Raw genomic sequence first — 22,093 nt, forward strand, 5'->3', positions numbered from 1 at the left:
CAGACTGGCCAACCCAACATGGCAAAACCCTGACTCTATTAAAAATTTTTTTAAAAATTAGCCAGGAGTGGTGGCACACACCTGTAATCCCAGCTACTGGGGAGGCACAGGCAGGAGAATCACTTGAATCCAGGAGGCTGAGGTTGCAGTGAGCCAAGATTGTGCCACTGCAGTCCAACCCAGGTGACAGAGTGAGACTCCACCTCAAAAAAAAAAAAAAAAATTCTTCACTAAAAGACCCGGGACTCCTTAGAGAACTGGCAAATTCCTGGGCCAGGACAAGGGAAAGACAGAATGAGCTTGAAACAGTTTGTTGCACAAGAATGTAAGAAAATGCTAAAAAAAAATAATGGGAACATGTCAAAAGGACATAGGAAGCAGCTTGAAGAAACTCCCTTGGCCAAATCTAGGTTAATCTGTGTCATCCCCCTCCCCTAAAAAAAATGATAGAAATGGATTACATTTCCTCAAATAAAATAGGAAGCCATGAGTCCATACTGACATATATATATATGTAAATTAAATAGGAAAGCATCTCTTTGTAGTAGAATGTCAACTACAGAAGGAATTATGGAAATAGAAAAAATCATCATTTAAGGCTGGGCATGGTGGCTCACGCCTCTAATCCCAGCATTTTGGGAGGCTGAGGCAGGTGGATCACCTGAGATCAGGAGTTTGAGACCAGCCTGGCCAACATGGTAAAACCCCATCTCTACTAAAAATACAAAAATTAACTGGGCTTGGTGGCAGGTGCCTGTAATCCTGCTACTCTGGAGGCTGAGACAGGGGAATCACTTGGACCTAGGAGGTGGAGGTTGCAGTGAGCCAAGATTGTGCCATTGCACTCCAGCCTGGACAACAAAGTGAGACTCTGTCTCAAAAAAAAAAAAAAAAAAAAAGTTAAAGTCATTGTTTAAGGACTACCATAATGATGGTTGATTCAGACAGGAATGGGTAATGAATGCTCCAGCCTGTGTGCTGGCGTTTGATAAGGTACAGATACTCCTCAACTTACTGTGGGGTTATGACCTCACACATCCATCATAAGTTGAAAATATCATCGTGTTTTAGATGCACAGTGCTTCTTCTGATTACAGAATTTAAATATTCTTGAAATTTCCCTTTCTTTTCTTAATATCAGTGGTTTTGTCACTAAGACTGAAACTTAGCAGTTTAATCTTGTCCTATTTCCATTAAAATATGGTTATTCTTAATACCTACTCAGAATCCCTGCAATGTGAGGTACAAATGAAGATTCTGAGGCTACCCAGATCTATAAAGTCAAATCCTGAAATAAGGACCCCAGGAATCTACATTATTATGGAGTTCCTCGGGATTCTCACACACACTAAAATTTAAGGGCTATTGTCATATGGTTTCTATAATATTGAGCTTTGTGATTTTGACAATGACCAAAGAAATGCCTTCAATAAAACCCTACAAAATTCCATCATGAAATCTTCATTTTAAATGTAATAATTTTCAATTGCCTGGAGTACTTATTCAAGCATTTTTTAATGGGCCCTTGCATAGCTAAGAATTTTTGTTTACCTCACAAACGACAGATACCTTGGTTGACAATAAAATTCTTAGAGTGTAAACTTTTTCCCTCAAAATGTTGTAAATGTTGTTCATTGGCTTCTGGAATTTAGTGTTTCAGATAAATTTGAGGACTATCTAATTTTTGCTGTTTTAAGAGTTCTAGTTTTTGCTGGGTGTGATGGCTATGTCTGTAATCCCAGGATTTTGAAAGGCCGAGGCAGGCGGATTACTTGAGCCCAGGAGCTTGAGACCAGCCTGGGCAACATGATGAAACCCCATCTCTAAAAAATTACAGAAATTAGCCGGGCTTGTGGCACACACCTGTAGTCCCAACTACTCGGGAGGCCGAGGTGGGAGGATCGCTTGGCCCTGAGAGGTTGAGGCTGCAGTGAGTTGTGATTGTGCCACTGCACTCCAGCCTGGGTGACAGAGTGGGACCTTGTGTCAAAAAAAAAAAAAAAAAAGAAAAGAAAAAAGAGTTCTAGTATTTTTACACCTGGATAATTCTGTAATCTTTTATCATTTTAATTCAAAAATTTGCCAAGACGTGCCATTAATCTTGCTTGCTCTCGCACTAGGAATGTTTTCTGGGAACAGGCTATTGCCTTCCATTGCATCTTTGATTATTGGTCCCACGAGTACCATGCCAGGTACCTTCAAGCCTCCTCCCCTTTCTGCGAATTTCCTGAAGTATACCCCCGCCTCCTCTGCCTGGAAACTTCCTCCTCATTATTATATTTTGCCATAGTTTAATAAAACATTCAAGTTTATAATTATATTATTTAGAGCAAAATAGAGGCTTATAATTTTTTGCAAATAATGTTTTTCTCTTCTGTGCTTTTATAAATGGTAAAATGTATTATATACACAAATGAACTTTTAACAACATATAAGTAACATACTACTATTAATAAAATGCTTTTTGCATCTATCATCCCCACTGAGAAATAGAACTTAGTGCATTAGGAGCCCCCACTTGTCTCTTTTTTATTGCCTTTTCAAAATCTATTTTTCATGTAGGGATATGCGCCTAGCTATCATATTGTTTAGTTTTGAAAATTAAGATGCAAACACAAATTTAGCTGTATGAGGAGGGACAAAATCGTCTCCATTTGATGAAGTCTCCCAGGTAATCTGAACAGTCTCTAAGTCACAGCCTGGCTCCATCTTGCTTGATTGCTGATGGGAAACCTTTGGAAATTGGTGGGCAAAGGTGTATGTGTGTCCTAGGAAATGTAGGCATGTAAGGGCATCAGACAGAACTATGGCGTGGATTACCAAATATCAAGAAGACATATAGCCCCGGCACAGTGGCTTACGCCTGTAATCCCAGCACTTTGTGAGTCCGAGGCAGGTGGATCACAAGGTCAGGAGATCGAGACCAGCCTGGCCAACATGGTGAAACCCCATCTCTACTAAAAACACAAAAATTAGCTGGGCGTGGTGGCGTGCACCTGTAATCCCAGCTACTCAGGAGGCTGAGTCAGGAGAATCGCTTGAACCCGGGAGTTGGAGGTTGCAGTGAGCCGAGATCATGTCACTGCACTCCAGCCTGGGTGACAGAGTGAGACTCCGTCTCAAAAAAAAAGACAGATATATGGTTAGACACAGTGAGTTACAGTGCGTTTTCTCTTTCTTAGCTTACCACGTTTTATCTCCAGCTCTTGCATAATTCAAAGCACAATACTTCTGTGGGGTGAATGAGTATCTTCAACTGATATAGCAGCAGGACTTGGAGGGGAAAGTGGAACTTCCTCAAGTTTTGATCAAGACAAAGTAAGCAGCTGGGTGTGGTGGCTTGTGCCTGCAATCCCAAAACTTTGGGAGGCCAAGGTGGGAGATCACTGGAGGCCAGGATTTCGAGACCAGCCTGGCCAACATAGAAACCTCATCTCTACTGAAAATACAAAAATTAGCCAGGTATGGGTATGCACACCTGTAATCCCAGCTACACAGGAGGCTGAGGCACAAGGATCGCTTGAACCTGGGAGGTGGAGGTTGCAGTGAGCCGAGATTGTGCCACTGCAGTCCAGCCTGAGTGACAGGAAGACTCCGTGTCAAAAAAAAAAAAAAAAGGCAAAGTAATCACACATCAAAATCTGACTAGATTCACTAGACTTTCTGTTCACCTGTTAAATAGAGTATGCAATAGCATTCAACATCTTGGTGGTAACAGCATTCAACGTGCCTGTCTCTTGAATTGCGCTGCTCCGATCCTGACAAGTGTCCCCTGGAGCACAGCTGTCATGCTGCGATCTTCCTCCATCATCTTGGGGATTCTCTCTGCCTCTGTCCTGTGTTAGATCTCCTGTTTTATTATGGACATATAAGAGTTGTACACATTTATTGGGTATATGTGATATTTTGTTACAAGGATACAATGTGTAATGATCCAATCAGGATAACTGGGATACCCATCACCTGAAGGATCTGTCATTTCTTTGTGTTAGGAACATTTCAATTTCACTGTTAGATATTTTGAAATATACAGTAAATTGTTGTTAACAACCTTTGAAGATTTTGCGGTATAAGTGTGGTTCGTTCTCAGCTTTCCCCCTGGCAGCTTGGGATTTTGTTTTCTCATATTGTTATGAGAAACAAGTTTGTTAAATCACTTTGCACTGATCCACTGGTTTTGCAGCTTCTAAAATGTCATAGCTGTTGTCTCCTCTCCTATTCTTCTAGTCCTTGTGGGTTTAGGTCTTAAAACAAAACAACTCCTATTTTTATGGGGTTCAAGAGAGAGAAAAATTAAAGGCACATGTTCAATTCACCACATTAGCCTGGAAGTCCAAAACTGCCTACTTCTGTAAGGTCCAGTTCCTCTGGGAAGCATTCTTTTGATTCATCTGCCTTTAGCAGAATTAATCCTGTCCTTCAAAAGATTTTTAGTGTGGTGCACAACACATTGGATTCTAATCCATTTGTTTACATATGCCTCTTCCCCCAGAGAAAATATGAATCCTGAAATGTCAGGATCAAGTTTTACTCTAATTTTATCCATGGCACCCATCATAATACCAATATGTATTTGATAAATGTTTGCTATCTACAGGAATGTGTAATTAGGTTCCAAAAAGGATACTGCTGAACCTTTTCAAAAATTGGACATTTATTCAAATACATGTTATACTGACTAGGAATTTTTAATTCCTCCTTGTCAGTTGTCAAACTAAACTAAAACTGAAAGCCGGTGAGCTCCTTCAACAGCATAGAAGCCTGTTTCTTGCATTCCAGATAGAGCAATGTTTCGTTTGAGTACCCTCTGGTGGCATTTCAAGAAACTAACTTCTTTTACAGCCTGATATCTGGTTCTGTTGCTATTAAAAGCTTGATGGAAGACATCCCTCATTTTCTTAATTTTCTCAATTGAACATGCATGACTTTTGCAATCAGAAAAATTGTATAATTTTTTCCAAAACAACTTTATGAGTTTCTGAGACAACAGAAGACGTTAGGAAGCTGAACAAACATACAAATAGAAATTGCACGTATTTTAAAATTAATCTATTTCTAATGCTTGCTTGCTTTTTTTTTTTTTTTCTTTGAGATGGAGTCTGGCTCTGTGGGTCAGGTCGCCCAGGTTGCCCAGGCCGCCCAGGCTGGAGTGCAGTGGCGCAATCTCAGCTCACTGCAACCTCCGTCTCCTGGGTTTCAGCAATTCTCCTTCCTCAGCCTCCCATATACAGGCACGTCTCACCACACCTGGCTAATTTTTGTGTTTTTAGTAGAGACAGGGTTTCACTATGTTGGCCAGGCTTGTCTCAAATTCTGGACCTCAGGTGATCCACCCACCTCGGCTTCCCAAAGTACTGGGATTACAGGCATGAGCCACCGCGCCGGCCTGCTTTACCTTTCTTATTTCTCAGTCTGAGTGAGTCAAATTATGATAAGCCTCAAATTAATCATTTATAATTCAAATGGTAAGAAAAAATCTGGAATTCTTCATACTAGAAAGTCCATTTTCTTTTTTATGCCAAAAAAAATTGAGTTTCTTCCACTCAATTTCAAAACAAATCTGAAATTTTTAACATACAGGCTTAAGCATGTTTATTTAAACAAAGACACATAAAATGTGCAAAATGAACTTTGATGGATGACATATTTTTTAAGTTTTTATTTTTGTTTTTTCTTTTATTTCTTTTTTCAGTTTTTTTTTTCTTTTCTTTTTTTGTTTGATTTTGGTTTTCTTTCTTTTTCTTTTTTTTTGGTGATTTTTTTTTTTTTTTTTTTTTTTTTTTTTTTTTTTTTTTGAGACAGAGTCTCACTCTGTCACCCAGGCTGGAGTGCAGTGGCGTAATCTCGGCTCACTGCAATCTCCACCTCCTGGGTTCAACTGATTCTCCTGCCTCAGTCTCTCAAGTAGCTGGAATTATAGGCATGCACCACCACGTCAGCTAATTTTTGTATTTTTAATAGAAACGGAGTTTCACCTTGTTGGTCAGACCGGTCTTGAACTCCTGACCTCAGGTGATCCGCCCACCTCAGCCTCCCAAAGTGCTGGGATTACAAGCGTGAGCCACCACACCAGGCCTTGGTGGATGATATTCTTAATGAAAGGGTCTGGATGTGTGTATACCTTCCTATTAGCGGGTTGTGCTTGCAGCAAGGGTACACATTCTGGTGCTGTGATTAGAGCAGAGGATCCTGTTTGTTTTTGTGATCAAGATTAGATAGGGCATGATTTGCACCAGGTCACACAAATGTTTTTAAACAATCATGTAATGCTTAGAATGAGACTTGGGCGTTGCCTCCATTAGGGAAAGGGCAAGTGTGTTTTATGTGTAGGAAAAACGGTAAGTGTGGATATGTGGGGTCACCAGAATTGTGGCAGAGACTGTTAGTTGTCCTAATATTTGATCTTCCCTTCTTCAATAGTGATAGACTTTCAATTGTTCATAAGTAATTATCCACAGAAACAAGACAACATTTTCACCAGTCTAATTTTGCAACTAATGTGTGGTCGTATAACTAAGTACCAAAGGGCAAGATATAAGCAGAATTAATATTCATGACTTCAGGATGTGAGAAGAAGTTATAGAGAAATACATAGCCTCCCTTTTACTGTTTCTGTCTTTCCATTGGCTGAACGGTGTGTGCAATGGGGAGGTGTCTGGAACATGGGAATGAGGACAGCATACTAGGAATGATAAAGCTACAAGACAGAAAAGCCCTAAGTCCTTGACATCTTTCTATTAACCTCAGAGAGAAATATGTTAACTTCTACCTCACTGAAGCCACATATATTTAAGGCCTATTTTATTCCCAATCAAATTTTAATTGTATTTTTTCCTCTTTATTTTTTGTAGAGATGGGGTCTCACTGTGATGTCTGGGCTGGTCTCAAACTCTTGGCTTCAAGTTATCCTCTCGCCTCAGCCTCCCAAAGTGCTGGGATTACAGGTGTGAACCATTGCCACTGGTCTTTTTTTCTTTTTTTCAAATCTTTATCCTAAAAAAAAGAAAACATGCCAAGAAAGGAGACAGATTCCACAAAGGGTGAGATGTAACAAAATCTGGGAGTTTGGGGGGAAAATCCTGGAGGAAGGGAAATTGAATCTCTGACCTAAACAGTGAACGAAATTAGCTAACAAAAGTTCTGAAATGGGAACCGGCACGGTGTGTGGAGGTACTAAAAGAAGAATGGAAAGAGAAAAAAGGTAGTTTGTGCTAAATTAGGAGACAAAAATATAACCCAGATCATCCTGAAGGCATTAAGGAAGGAAAAGATTTAAAAAAGTCAAAAGTGATGCCCATATTTTTGGCCCAATCAACTGCGTGGATTGCAGAGCTATTTACTGAGAAAAGAAACACCACTCTGGGCATGGTGGTTCACACCTGTAATCCCAATACCTTGGGAGATCGAAGTGGGAGGATTGCTTCAGTCCAGGAGCTGGAGACCAGCCTGGGCAACATGGCAAAACCCTGCCTCTACTAAAAAAATACAAAAATTAGCCGGGTGTGGTGGTGAGCGGTTGTAGTCCCAGCTAGTCGGGAGGCTGAGGTAGGAGGATCACTTGAGCAATCACTGCGCTACTGCACTCCAGCCTGGGCGACAGAGGGACATCCTGCCTCAAACAAACAAACAAAAAAACAAAAAGAAAAACAGAAACACTAGAGAAGTGGCTGGTTTGGGGAGGAAGATGATGATTTCACCTTGGATATGTCAAGTTTGTGGTGTTTGTGAATAGGCAAGTCGTTATGTGGCTCTGGTGCTCTGAGTTAAGATCGTGGGTAGAAACAGGTTTTGGAGTCATTGGCTACCGGATGGTAAATAAAGCTAGATGAATGCATAGAATACCTAGAGCAAGAATCTATACTTTGAAAAGAATACAAAAGTTATGAACAGGGCCTAAGATCCAAGTCCTGAAGGAATTCCGGAATTAAATGATTGGATATAAGAGGGGGAACTGATCAGGGAGATTGAGAAGAAATGGCCAGAGAAAAAGGAAGGAAGCAGGCAAGTGTGCTGTCATGGAGACCAAAGGAAAAGAGTGTTGCAGTAAATAAAGAATAGTCAGCGGGGCGTGGTGGCTCACGCCTGTAACCCAAGCACTTTGGGAGGCTGAGGTGGGCGGATCACGAGGTCAGGAGATGGAGACCATCCTGGCTAACACGGTGAAACCCCGTCTCTACTAAAAAATACAAAAAATTAGCCAGGCGTGGTGGTGGGCTCCTGTAGTCCCAGCTACTTGGGAGGCTGAGGCAGGAGAATAGCGTGAACCCGGGAGGCGGAGCTTGCAGTGAGCCGAGATCGCGCCACTGCACTCCAGCCTCGGTGACAGAGCAAGACTCCGTCTCAAAAAACAAAAAACAAAAACAAACAAACAAAGAATAGTTAGCAACACTGGATGCTGTTGAAAGATCAAGTCAGATGAGCTTTGATAAGAGGCTACTGGGTTCAACTACACGGGGATAACTGGTGACCTCAGTGGAGAAGTAGATGTCAGTGGACCATGGGGGTGGAAGAGAAATTAGGGTAGGTTGAATAGTGGGTAGATGTGTGAAAAAAGCGACAATTCTTTCAAGAAGTTTAGCACCAAAGGGGGAGGGAGAAAAGACAGTGCAGCAGCCATAGGAATTCTGAGGTTGAAGGAGGTGTTTTGTTTGGCTGGAGGGCTATTTAAGTTGGAAAATTTTGAGTCAAGCTCATTTAAATGCCAAAGGGAAAGGTCTACTGATGAGGAAAGCACTGAAGATACAGAACAGAGAGTGGATAATACAAAATTCAAGATTCCTGGGAAGGTAGGAGAGGAGGGGAATTGAGGGAGCGTGTGGTGGTATCAAAGCAGAAAATGAAGGTGGGACGGAGGAGTGGCTGAAAGGGGTGGGGCTAGAACTCGGGGGGGCGGGGCTAGGACTCAGGTGGGGCGGGGCTAGGACTCAGGTGAGGCGAGGGAGGCACTCACTTCAGGCACAAAATTTAAGGAGGCATCCCCCCAAAATCAGTAATTAAGATAAACACTTTAGTGTAATTTTTTTTTTTTTTTGAGACAGCATCTTGCTCTGTCGCCCAGGCTGGAGTGCAGGGGTGCGAACTCAGCTCACTGCAACCTCTGCCTCCCAGGTTCAAGTGATTCTTGTTCCTCAGTCTCCCAAGTAGCTGGGATTACAAGCATGCTCCACCATGCCAGCTAATTTTTATATTTTTAGTAGAGAAGGAATTTCGCCATCTTGGCCAGGCTGGTCTGAAACCCCTGGCCTTTAGCGATCCTCCTGCCTCGGCCTCCCAAAGTGCTAGGATTACAGGCATCAATCTCTTAGTACATCAAAATTAATGTAAGAAATGTATGATGAACAAAAATCAACATATTAAACAAAGACACGACCAGATGTGAGCATGTAGATTTGGCAGTAAAAAGCTAAAAGTGTTTTCTTTGTGAAGCAAGGAGGCAAGGTTGTCTGGTGAGAGTACATGGGAAAGGAGATGGGAGGTTGGAGGTGAGAGCAAAGAAGGTTTGCTGCAGAAGTTGTGGAGAGAGGGAAGACAAGACAAGGAGAGAAATGTGATGGCTGCCAAGGAGGATTAGCACCCAGGTGGAGCAGATGGTCATTAATTCTTCACATCACTGATCTGGCCATTGTATGATCTCTAAGGCCTCTCTCAGAACTCAGAGAAAGCATGAAGAAGGAAAATAGATTTATGATCATGGCGGGTTTTCACAGGGAAAAAGGTTAGGATATTGGCAAGGGATTTATGATAGTGGACCACAGAAGCTATGATAAGTTATGATAAGGGGCTGTTGAACGTAAGCCAGCAAGGTAATAAGCCAAAATATGAGAAATAAACTAAATCAAATGTGAAATGATAGCTCTGAAATAGAATGTAAATGCCAAATGTTATGGGGTGAGTTGTGTCCCCCCTAAATTTATGTGTTGAAGACCTAACCCCCAGTACCTCAGAATGTACCCATATTTAGAGTGAGAAATAAAAATAAAATCCTAAATCCCCTAAGGCCACGTGTGGCAGCTCACACCTGTGATCTTAGCACTTTGGGAGGCCATGGCAGGCGGATCACCTGAGGTCAGGCATTTGAGACCAGCCTGGGCAACATGGCCAAACCCACCTCTCCTAAAAATACAAAAAAATTTAGCTAGGCATGGTGGTACACACCTGTAATCCCAGCTACTCAGGAGGCAGAGGCAGGAGAATTGTTTGAACCCGGGAGGTGAAGGTTGCTGTGAGCCAAGATTGTGCAACTGCACTCCAGCCTGGGTGACAAAGTGAGGCTCTGTCTCAAAAAAAAAAAAAAAAAAATCCTGAATCCCCCAACCTTCTGAACGGACCCCGTTCCAGCCAAGAAGACCCCAGAGAAACCTTAAAACAGAGTTCCGGGCCATGTCGGGACAGGAGGTCAGACATGCTCAAGTCTGCCCCTTCCTTATTAACCTTTAACCAGAATCTTTTCTAAGAAGTAAGCAGGAATCAGCTGTGGAAGACAAGAGCACATGACTTACTCTGTTATCACTATTAGCCAATTGTCTGAGGCCATGACGAGACTTCCCTTCCCTCTTTACAGTTTCGACATGACAGCTCGCCAGTTTCACAATGCATATACCTTCCTTATCAGAGACCGTTGATGATGGAGATGCTCTGGCCAGTCTATAGAGGATGCGCAGAGGATTTTCGGTCCTCTGCTTCACCTTCTGATGTCAGAAGGCTGAAAACTCCACACTCAGATTATGCTAATGCTGCCATTTGTGTACATGTGACCCATGAAGAGGTATGAAGCTCAAGTGCACATGCATGCTTCTCCTTTCATAAACATTAATGATTCCACCTATTGCTTATTAAATATGTATATTTGGCCACTATGCTCAGCATACATTCCTGTCTTATGCTTCCTTCCCTCAAGGTGCCTATTTCTGGCTTCTGGCTGGAGGCTACACTTCCCAGCCTATCAGAATGGCAGCCTGCAAGGATGCATAACCCTAACCCTTTATGAGAAATAAAGTTCTCTTTTCTATACTTATGAACCTTGTCATTCTTCAGTTGGCAGGAGATTAGGTGTTTAAAGAGGTGGTTAAATTAAAATGAGGTGGCTGGCATGGTGGTTCATGCCTGTAATCCCAGCACTTTGGGATGCCAAGGCAGGTAGATCACCTGAGGTCAGGAGTTCAAGACCAGCTTAGCCAACATGGTGAAACCCCATCTCTACTAAAAATACAAAAAATTATGTTTTTTATTATAGAAAAAAAGGAGAATCCTCACCTAGATCTATTACAATGAAATTTAAGAACATCAATGACAAAAAGAAAATTTGCAGACTCCAGAGAGAAAGAACAGATTATCCATAGAAGAGCAAGAATCATATCAACATTACACTTTTCAAATAAACATAGGATACAGGAAGAAAATAATGTTTTTAAATGACTGAAGGAAAAGACTTTGTAACTTGCAGAAACCGTTAAACTAAATAGAAAAGCTTTATACACATTTCCCATGAAATCAGCACAGCACCATTACTATTAATATATTACAAAGACTCCTGGCCAATGCAGTAAGAAGAGAAAGAGATATAAGGGGTATAAGGAAGGGCAGGGCTAAAACCGATTATTTGCAGAATTTGATAATTTTAGAAAAAAAGCAACAGAATAATAAAACTATTAAAATTTACAAGAAAGTTTAGAAATTATCCAGAAAGTTCTGGGGATTAATAAAAAAAGAATGTTTAGAAATTAAAAACCATCAGGAGTTTGAGACCAGCCTGGCCAACATGGTGAAACCCTGTATCTACTAAAAATACAAAAATTAGCTGGGCATGGTGGTGCACACCTGTAATCCCAGTTACTTGGGAGGCTGAGGTGGGAGAATAGCTTGAACCTGGGAGGAGGAGGTTGCAGTGAGCCGAGATTGTGCCACTGCACTCCAGCCTGGGCAACAGAGCAAGACTCCATCTCAAAAGAAAAAAAAAAGAAGAAGAAGAAAAAGAAAAAGAAAGAAATTAAAAACCAATTTTTTGTCTTCAAAATTTTAATTTCTTTTTCATCAAAAGCAAGCTTACATAGAGTGAAATGCGTAGATCTTACATGCATAATTCAATGTGTTTTGATAAATATATACGTCACATAATCACTATCCCAATTAAGACGTAGAATATTTCCAGGACCTGGAAACTTCCCTTGTGTACCATTCAAGGTAATCCTCAACCCCTAACCCCAAGCTGAAGCAGTCACTATTGTGAATTTCTATTATCATAGATTAGTTTGGCCTATTCTTGAACTTCATATAAGTGGAATTAGAGTATGTCTTCTTTTGCATCTGGCTTCTTTCACTCAAGATTTTTCCAAATTCATCCATACTATTGCATGTATCAATAGTTTATTATTGGCTGGGCACGGTAGATCACACCTGTAATCCTAGCACTTTGGGAGGCTGGGCCAGGTGGATCATTTGAGCTCAGGAGTGCAAGACCACCCTGGGCAACATAGTGAAACCCTGTCTCTACAAAAAATACAAAAATTAGCTGGACATGGTGGCATGTACCTGTAGTCCCAGCTACTTGAGTGGCTGAGGTGGGAGGATCACCTGAGTCCCAGAGGTCAAGGCAGCCACCATCCTGCCATTGCACTCCAGCCTGTGTGACAGAATGAGGTTTTGTTTCTGAAAAAAAAAAAAAAAAAGGCTTATTATTATATATTGAGGAGTATTATACCATTACAGGGATACATCACATTCTGGTTATCTATTCACCTGTTGATGGAGATTTGAGTTAATTTCATTTTTCAGTTATTTTGAAAAATGCTGCTGGAAATATCCACGTCCAAGCCACCACCTGGACATTCACTTTCACTCGTCCTGAGTGAATACCTAGGACTGGAATTGCTGGGTGATAGGGCCAATGTATTATGTTTATTTAATTAATTCATTCATTCATTCATTTTTGAGATGGAGTCTCTCTCTGTCACCCAGGCTGGAGTGCACTGGCACTATCTAGCATTACTACAACCACCGCCTCCCAGGTTCAAGCGATACTCCTGCCTTAGCCTCCCGAGTAGCTTGGACTCCAGGTGTGCACCACCAAGCCTGGCTAATTTTTGTATTTTTAGTAGAGACAGGGTTTTACCATGTTGGCCAGGCTGGTCTCGAACTCCTAACCTCAGGTGATCCACCCTCCTCAGCCTCCCAAAGCACTGGGATTACAGATGTGAGCCACCGCGCCTGGCTCTTTGTTTGTTTGTTTCTAATCTGGTTGTCTTTTATTTCTTTGTTTTTGTTTATTTAACTTAAAAATCAATAATATTTTATGTAATGGTATAAAATAATTTACCATTCATAATGGGAAAAAACCCATAATGTATCTAGGAATTCTTGGTTACGAATGTACAAGATATCTATGGAGAAAATTGTGAAATGTTAAAGATCATCATAAAAGACAATCTGAATTAGCAGTTCTATATTACAAGAGGATAAATTAATATGTCATTTCTCCTCAAATCAATCGAGTGAATTCAATCTTAATGAATTTTTTGGATTGGATTGGATTGGATTTTTTGAAGAGCAAAAAATTTGTCCTAAAGTATACATGAAAGATTAAATATCCACAAATAGCTAAGTCAGTATTGAAAAAGAAGAGTAAAGAGGAGGAACTTGTTTTATAAGATATGAAGACATATTGCAGAGCGGAGTAATAGAAAGCAGCGTGGGAAGGGTATAAGAACAGATACCAGAGACCAAGAGAACAGAGCAGGTTGCTCAAATACAGACCTAAACATATGGAATTATCTAACACGTGGCATCAGGCAGCAATGGGAGACGGCTTAGAAACAAAAGGCATTTTGCTATGTGAAAGTCACATATTTAGTGCAGCCTAGAGTAATTTACTAACCCTGCTATCTAACAATACATTGATCTTCACTGACAGCTGACTAATCCCAGGACACTGAAGCTAGAGGAAAGGTAGGTACATTTTTCCAAGGGGGTGAATAGAGAATAACCAATTCTCGAACTTCTCTTTTAGACTGTGGCATAGCTGAAATACTCAGGGAAGCTTTCTCTTTAACTGTTCAACTATGGCACACATTTTATTTTAAACAGGAGGTGCTAAAGTCATTGGGATTTCCCCTTTGGTGTTATGTGGCAAGTTACAGCAGAGTCAACATTTAAAAACATCGGCCAGGCAAGGTGGCTCATGCCTGTAATCCCAGCACTTTGGGAGGCCAAGGCGGGAAGGTCACCTGAGATCAGGAGTTTGAGAGTTTCGCCTGGCCAACATGGTGAAATCCCACCTCTACTAAAAATACAAAAATTACCCAGGTGTGGTGGCAGGCGCCTGTAATCCCAGCTACTTGGGAGGCTGAGGCATGAGAATCTCTTGAACCCAGGAGGCTGAGGTTGCAGTGAGCCAAGATAGCGCCATTGCACTCCAGCCTGGGCTACAGAGCGAGACTCTGTCTCAAAAAATAAATAAATAAATAAATAAAAACATTTAGGTCTCCTGCATACTGATGTCACATCAGTCATAAGAAAGTACTGAACACAGTGATATTTCTTAAACATTTTGGGTACACTCCCAGCTCAGGATCTTTTCACTTGTTTACTCTGCCTCAACTTCTCTTCTCCCATATATACTCAGTTTACTCCCTTGCCTCTTCAAGTCTTTACACAAATGGCACATCATTAGAGAGGTCTTCCCTAACGATTCTATTTAAAATTGTAACCCCCTCCATACCTGGGCACCCTCCCTTCCCCTTTTCCTGTTTTACTTTTCTCCATACTATAAGCATTTTACTTATTTCTTTTGTTGATTGCCTGTCTTTCTTTTTCTTTCCTTCCCTCCCTCCCTCCTTCCCTTCCTTCCTTCCTTCTGTAGAGATGAGGTTTCACCATGTGGCCAGGTTGGTCCTGACCTTAAGTGGTCCTCACACCTCAGCCTGGCAAACTGCTGGGATTACAGGTGTGGGCCATCACGCCTGGCCTTACAGTAAATTCTTGATAAACAACCCAGGAACTGCCTCTTTCCTTTAAAAATTCACTTGTAGCTTCTACTGATCTGAGTATACCCAGGGCAACTTGAATCTACAATTGCAATCCTCAAACTTGGCCCAAATAAACTCTACTTATATTAATTTTGCCTCATCTTCCTTTTCGGTTGATTATTTCATGCATGTTTCACTTGGTTCAACCTTTAATTGCTCAAACCAGAGTCTAAAGACAAAAAAAGTTACTGCACGATAGTAATTTTCATGTAGCTATTTTCATCTAGCTTGGATTTTTTTTTTTTTTTTTTTTTTTTTTTACTATTTTTTGACTGACTTCGACTATTTTCACTTAGCTAGGATTTTTCAGAAGGGACATTCTTTAACTGTGTCTCACAATCCAATTTCCTCAGAGAAACTTCTTGGAGTTTCCCCAGCACAGCTGCTCATCATAGGCTTCATGGACAAAAGTCTCACTATTTATTAGAGTATCTTCTTCTGGGTCTTTTTATTTATGGCAGGTCTAATTTCTTGATGCTGCTGCACTAGTTCTAGAAGTCAAAGAAACAAAGTCAAAAGAGTTGTTTCTTGAGATAGAAGCTGAGATGGAGGTACGTACGGTTAGAAAGGGCTACTTAACCCCATCAAAGATTATTGTTATTGGAATTATGCCCTATCTCAATTGCCTATTTAACAAAGCAAATAATCTAGAATGGGCAAGACTTAAGACAATTATGATTGGTTACTAAGTGTTCACTTAACTTCCAAACTGGCATATCTTCTGAGTAGATGGATTCAGCACAACTTCAATTCTATGCTCCTGGGTTGCAGTCCTCAAGCTTGGACCAAATAAACTCTCTAGTTATATTAATTTTGCCTCAGCTTCTACCTTTTAGGTCAATAGTATTAAGCCTCTTCAAGTGGTCCTGAAGTATTAAGCCTCTTTAAGTGGTTACTGAAGCTGTATTCATCTTTTTTCTGTGTGTGTGTGTGTCATTTTGTATTGTTTCTGTTGCTATATCTTTGAATTTATTTACCTTTTTCTCTGCATTGCTTAATGTGCTAGCAATCCCATCCAAAGAAATTTTTATTTCAAATATTTTTCACCTCCATCCAGAAATTTGATTTTTCAAAAATCTTTCCAGTTTCTCTCCTATCATGTCTTCCTTTAACTCTTTGAGCATATTCATAACAGGTGTTTAAAATCCTTGTCTGTTAATTCCATCATTTTTATCATTTTGGGGTTTGTTTCTATGAACTTCACGAGATATTTTCTTACCACTTGGTCTCTCTCTCTCTCTTTTGAGACAGAGTCTTACCCTGTCACCCAGGCTGGGTTGTGGTGGTGCCATCATAGGTCACTGCAGCCTCTGACTCCTGGGCTCAAGCAATCCTCCCGCCTCAGCATCCCCAAGTGCTGCGTGTCTTTCAGTTTTTGACTGGATGTCTCACATTTTGAATTTAATGTTGTTGAATCCTGGATTTTACTGTAGTCTTTCAGAGAGTTTTAGAATTTGTTGTTACAGGTAATTAGGTTACTTACAGAGCAGTTTGATCCTTTCAGGGGTTGTTTTAAGGCTTTTGAAGAATCTACAGTAGTTTATGTTCTGGGTCCTGCAGTCTACGGTTATTATATCTCACTAAGGCATGACACTTTCGTAACCACCCAAGAGGTTCATCTTGCCTACTGCCTAGACAGAGTCGATTTATCAAGACAGGGGAATTGCAATAAAGAGCAATTCATGCAGAGCTGGCAGTGCAGGAGACCTGAGTTTTATTATTCAAATCAGTCTCCCTGAGCATTTGGGGATCAGAGTTTTTAAGGATAATTGGGTGGGTGAGAAGCCAGTGAGATGGGAGTGGTGACTGGTTGGGTAGGAGATGAAATCATAGGGAGTCGATGCTGTCCTCTTGCACTGAGTCAGTTCCTCCCGTGGGGGACACAAAATCAGATGAGCTAGTTTATCCAAGATCAGGTGAGTCAGGTTATCAATCTGGGAGGTGCCAGCTGATCCATCAAGTGCAGGGCCTGCAAAATATCTCAAGCACTGATCTTAGATTTTACAATAGTGATATTATCCCCAGGAGCAATTTGGAGAGGGTTAGAATCTTGTAGCCTTCAGCTGCATGAGTCCTAAATCATAATTTCTAATCTTTCGGCTAATTTACTAGTCCTACAAAAGCAGTCTAGTCTCAAGAAGAGGGTTTATTTTGAGAAAGGGCTATCACCTTTGTTTTAAACTATAAGCTATACACTAAGTTCCTCCCAGTGTTAGTTTGGCCTACGCCTAGGAATGAATAAGGATAGCCTGGAGGTTAAAAGCAAGATGGAGTTGGTTAGGTCCGATCTCTTTCACTGTCTCAATGATAATTTTGCAATGGCAGTTTCACATCTGAGGTTTCTATTGCATGTTCCATAGTATTCAATAATCTCTTCACTCTGGTTGCTGGGAGCTCAAATGATTCCCAGTTCTGTGTGACCTCTCACCATTGTTTGGTGTACTGCTCCCCAATAATTGTTCTTTCCTGGCCTTGTGGAGTTTCACGTTTTTTATTCAGTTAAAGATTCAAGGTACTCCTAGGCAGATTTCTGAAGCTCGTTTTCCATGTAATTCCCTCCTCTCCAGAATCCTGCCCTACAAATTCCAACCAACTTGGCCTACCCCAGTTTCCTCAACTCCAATCCCTGTCTTTTCAACCCAGGAGATCCTAGGTTTCCATATGTTTTCCTTTCATCGCACCACAGACTGGAAATCGCCTCTGGGCAAAAGGGCAGGGTGATATACGGCTCCTTTTATTTCTTTTCTCTCAGGTAAAACAGTCCACAGCTGTCCGTTGTCCAATGTCTGAATAGGTGTCTCCTATATTTTGTTCCGTTTTCTAATTGTTTATAGTGGGATACTAAGTCCCGACCCATTTTCTTTTCTTGCCCAGAGTGGAAGTTTTAGGAAACTCCTTATGGAAAATGTGAATTGTTTTATTATTTTTTATGGTCGAAAACATCTTTCTCTATGATATCTTCCCACTCACCCTACTTTTTTCCTTCTCAGGAAACACTGACGGGAACACACGTGCCGGTGCTACCCTCCAGTGACTGGACTAGATCCTTGCGCAACTTCAACCCGCGCTAGCTCCGCCCACGGCCGGCCACGCCCCGTCTTCTCACCGGCGCGCCTCCCTCTTGTTCGTCCTCCCTCCCCCTGGGGACTGCGGCGCTGGCGTTCCGCGCACGCCGGCTCACTGCGCCTGCGCGGCGTGTGGACGCCACACGCTCCCGGAAGTGGGAGGTGGCCGCTGGAGTTTGTGTGGCTGCCGCCGCGGGAACGCGAGCCCGGTAATTTTTCAACGGAGAAAGGCCAGGCTTTCGGGCTCTGCAGAGTGAGAGTTAGCAAGTGTCCGGCTCCAGCAACTCTCCTCTGGCGTGACAGCCGGCATGGAGGATCCACAGAGTAAAGAGCCTGCCGGCGAGGCCGTGGCTCCCGCGCTGCTGGAGTCGCCGCGGCCGAAGGGCGGGGAGGAGCCGCCGCGTCCCAGTCCCGAGGTGAGGAGTCGGCCCGCGCCTGGCTGTTGGCGCCGGCTGCCCCGTCCCCAAAGCGCCCTCGGTACCCCTTTCTTCTCAGGTGTCCCGCAGTAGGTGCAGCTGTGCGCCCTTGGACCCCAGCCTCTTCCTCGGTGCCCAGCTCCCTGGCTTTATCCTCGGGTGGGTGTCTTGGAGCCCCCTCAGGGCCGAATCACTCTCTGGGAGGGAGGAAATCGTCAAGACCAGTTCTGTCTACAGTGGGTTAACAGGTTCTAAGAGGGAGTTTTGCTCTAAACTTAATTCTGTGTTCACGGTTGCTGTTGTCACTCCATGTAGCCGTTATGGGTAATTTGCAAGGCTTTATGTTTTTTAAATCTCACCATATACCCTAGGTATGTCACTTCATACCTGTTTTTAAAAAAAGAAAAAATTTTAAAAGCACCCACCAGCATCCCTCTCTCTGTACCTGTTAGGTGGAGCTTCGTCTTAGCTGCTTTTGCTCATTAACTGGTGTCTCATATAAACATAGTATAAGATTGAATGAATAATTTTGATATCTCATCGGTTGAACTTAGTTACAGTGGCAAAGTTGTAGAACAGTCTTAAAACTTATTTAACGAATGTTAATTGTTGACTAGCGCTGCGGATTGTAAGTGATTGAATACTAAAATTGATCTTTTCCTAATAATAAACATGTTGAACACTTCATAAAGCTTCATAAAGTGGGTATTTGCAAGAGGCCTCCTAACTCTTGCTCCTTCCGTCCACAATCAATTTCCATCTGGCAGCTAGAATGAGCTTTTCAATAACATGAATTTGGCTTATTCCCCTCCTTAGTAACTTCCATTTGCTGCTCTGCGGGGTCTGGCGCCTGCCTCCGTTGCTAATTGCATCTCACACAGTTTTTTCTCTTTTGTTCCCAGTGCCCCTCGCTTCCTTGTGTTCTTTTACATTGGAAAGAAGGTCTTGTTAAGGGTCTCTGTATGTTCCTTTTGCCCTGTATGCACTTCCTTTGGATCTTTGCAATTATCTTTCTCCTTCTAAAGTTACTTTCAAAGAGTACTTGCACATCCCTTCTCTTGTAAAGAACCACTCTTCCACCTGCCTCCCTCTTCAGCCTGAGATACGTTGTCAATCTCATCCTGTAAGTGGGTTTTAAAATAAATTTCGAAGTTTATTTTTAGTAAAAGAAGTGTGTTTGCATATGCTTCTTTATATTTGAAAGTCTTGACACTTTTTTACAGCTACTTAAGGCCTAGGTCTCTGTTCCAAATTGGCTTTAGTGACGGTAGTAATTGTTAAAAACTTACTGTTGCATGCTCTTTATAATGATACTTTTTTTTTTTTTTTTTTTTTAACAAAAAGCTGGTCGTAGTTGCCCTCGCCCGTAGTCCCAGCTACTGGGGAGGCTGAGTGGGGAGGATCACCTGAGCCCATGGGTGGAGGCTGCAGTGAGCTGTGATCGTGCCACTGTACTCCAACCTGGGTGACAGAGTGAGACCCTGTCTCAAAAAATAATAGTAATGATACATTTTTTTTTTTTTTTGGAGACGGAGTTTCGTTCTTGTTGCCCAGGCTGGAGTGCAATGGCATGGTCTCAGCTCACTGCAACCTCCGCCTCCCGAATTCAAGTGATTCTCGTGCCTCAGCCTCCCTAGTAGCTGGGATTACAGGAACCCACCACCACGCTTGGCTAGTTTTTGTATTTTTAGTAGAGATGGGGTTTCACCATGTTGGCCATGCTGGTCTCGAACTCCTGACCTCAGGTGATCCGCCCACCTCGGCCTCCCAAAGTGCTGGAATTACAGGCAATGAGCCACTGCGCCTGGCCATGATACAGTGTTTTTCAATCTGGAGCAAAGTTTTTTGTTGAATTCAGGTGGTAAATTTTCATTATCTCTAATGCCAGTTGTCTTTGTAAACTAGTAGAAGCTATTGCGTATTTATATTTTTAATAAGTAGGTTCAGATTTCATCAGAACTCTCCTTTTGGAAGAACGTCAATCAAGAAAAATTCTAAGTTTTTTTTCAGTGTGCAGATGCAGAGGTTTTCCTTTTCTTTTTTTAATAGGTAGTACCTAAATTTTTGGCAACAGAATAATAGCATTTCCAGAGCATGTTTTCAAAATGTTCTCTATACAGAAAAAGTTTCATTTGACAAGCAATTACTTTCTAGCTTACTGTTAAAATGTGTTTTCTTTTATCTTGCAACAACAGATTGTGTTGCTTTAAAAAAAAATGCTAAAAATCAAGCTCCAGTACCCTTCCCAATAAGAAGAGGACAGCAATTATAGAATACCTGTCTTTTTGTAAAAGAAAATTTGTAACTCATCTTTAAGTTCAACAACAGTTTTTTGTTTTTGTTTTTGTTTTTGAGACGGAGTCTCTCTCTGTTGCCCAGGCTGGAGCGCAGCGGCTGAGTCTCGGCTCACTGCAAGCTCCGCCTCACGGGTTCACGCCGTTCTCCTGCCTCAGCCTCCTGAGTAGCTGGGACTACAGGCGCCCGCCCGTCCGCCCAGCTAATTTTTTGTATTTTTAGTAGAGACGGGGTTTCACTGTGGTCTCTATCTCCTGACCTCGTGATCCGCCCGTCTCGGCCTCCCAAAGTGCTGGGATTACAGGCGTGAGCCAACGCGCCCGGCCTCAACGACAGTTTTAAAGTAGTTTGCCACAAGATAGTAAACCTCTGTTTGGTATAGAAGATTTTCATGACCACATCCCATAATGTAAAAGCTTCTCTTATTTGAGATAATATAAACCATACATCCACTTAATTGAACACGTGAATATTGCAAAATGTTACAGTTCTATGATGGTGAATGTTTCTCTCCATATTGTGGAATCTATCACTTTTCTCATTATATGGTCCGTATTATATGTGACATGTGATAGGTGGATGTAGTTACTGGTACGGATGCTGATGCAAATGTAAGTATGTATTTCATAAACTAATTTTGTGTTTCTGCAGATTAACAATACAAGTAGGGTTTTTAGTATTTTCTTTCTGCTCCTTGGCAGATTGATTTGAGCATCCTTCTTTGTGAACCATTAGTGTAGGTTTGAAATTTGGGAGGAGACACTGCTTTCTGAGGATTGGACCTCGGCTGTCTCTAGAACTTCACTGAAGGAAGAGAACTAGAGCTGGATCTAGGAAAGGAAGCAAATTTTTCTTTATCGAAGTCATAATTTATAGCATCTATAGAAGAGGCCTAAGTGTTACTTGTGAATAATTTTTCTAGCTACAGTTTTGGATGAGAATTAACCAGTGAATCAGAAAGAGGATTTATCCAAAGAGAAAATCTGCTTAAATTAACTGAGACATCTGTTTTGGTACACAAACTGTTACTTAATGTTGACCTAAATTTTAACCTGAAATTTACTAAATGATGACTAAAGATGAAGTTTCAAATTCAATGTAAATTTAAAGTCAAAAGATCATTTTTTATAAAATTCTGGTCAAGCTGAGCAATATCTATTGTAAATTTAATATATTGTTGAAAGTGAATCATTGGTCAACTAGCAATACTTTTTTTTTCCTTAACATTGTTAACAAGGAACCTCAGTGTGGCTATTCTTTAATTTATGGACAGTTCACACATTGGAACTGCTGACCT

The 22,093-nt window shown here is 41.6% G+C and overlaps 1 protein-coding gene across 2 annotated transcripts in view; it reads left to right on the forward strand.

The window, feature by feature from the left end:
- Positions 1 to 22,093, forward strand: part of ERI1 (exoribonuclease 1) — a 142,237-nt gene that overhangs the window by 93,603 nt on the left and 26,541 nt on the right. For both annotated transcript variants that reach the window (XM_008970012.4, XM_055116243.2), the window contains one exon: positions 18,011 to 18,501. In XM_008970012.4, coding sequence (XP_008968260.2) covers positions 18,394 to 18,501 — 108 coding nt within the window. In that variant the 5' untranslated portion in view covers positions 18,011 to 18,393. The remainder of the gene's footprint in view (positions 1 to 18,010; positions 18,502 to 22,093) is intronic.

Source organism: Pan paniscus, chromosome 7 (assembly GCF_029289425.2).
Source record: "Pan paniscus chromosome 7, NHGRI_mPanPan1-v2.0_pri, whole genome shotgun sequence".
In the NCBI taxonomy this organism is placed as follows: Eukaryota; Metazoa; Chordata; class Mammalia; order Primates; family Hominidae; genus Pan; species Pan paniscus.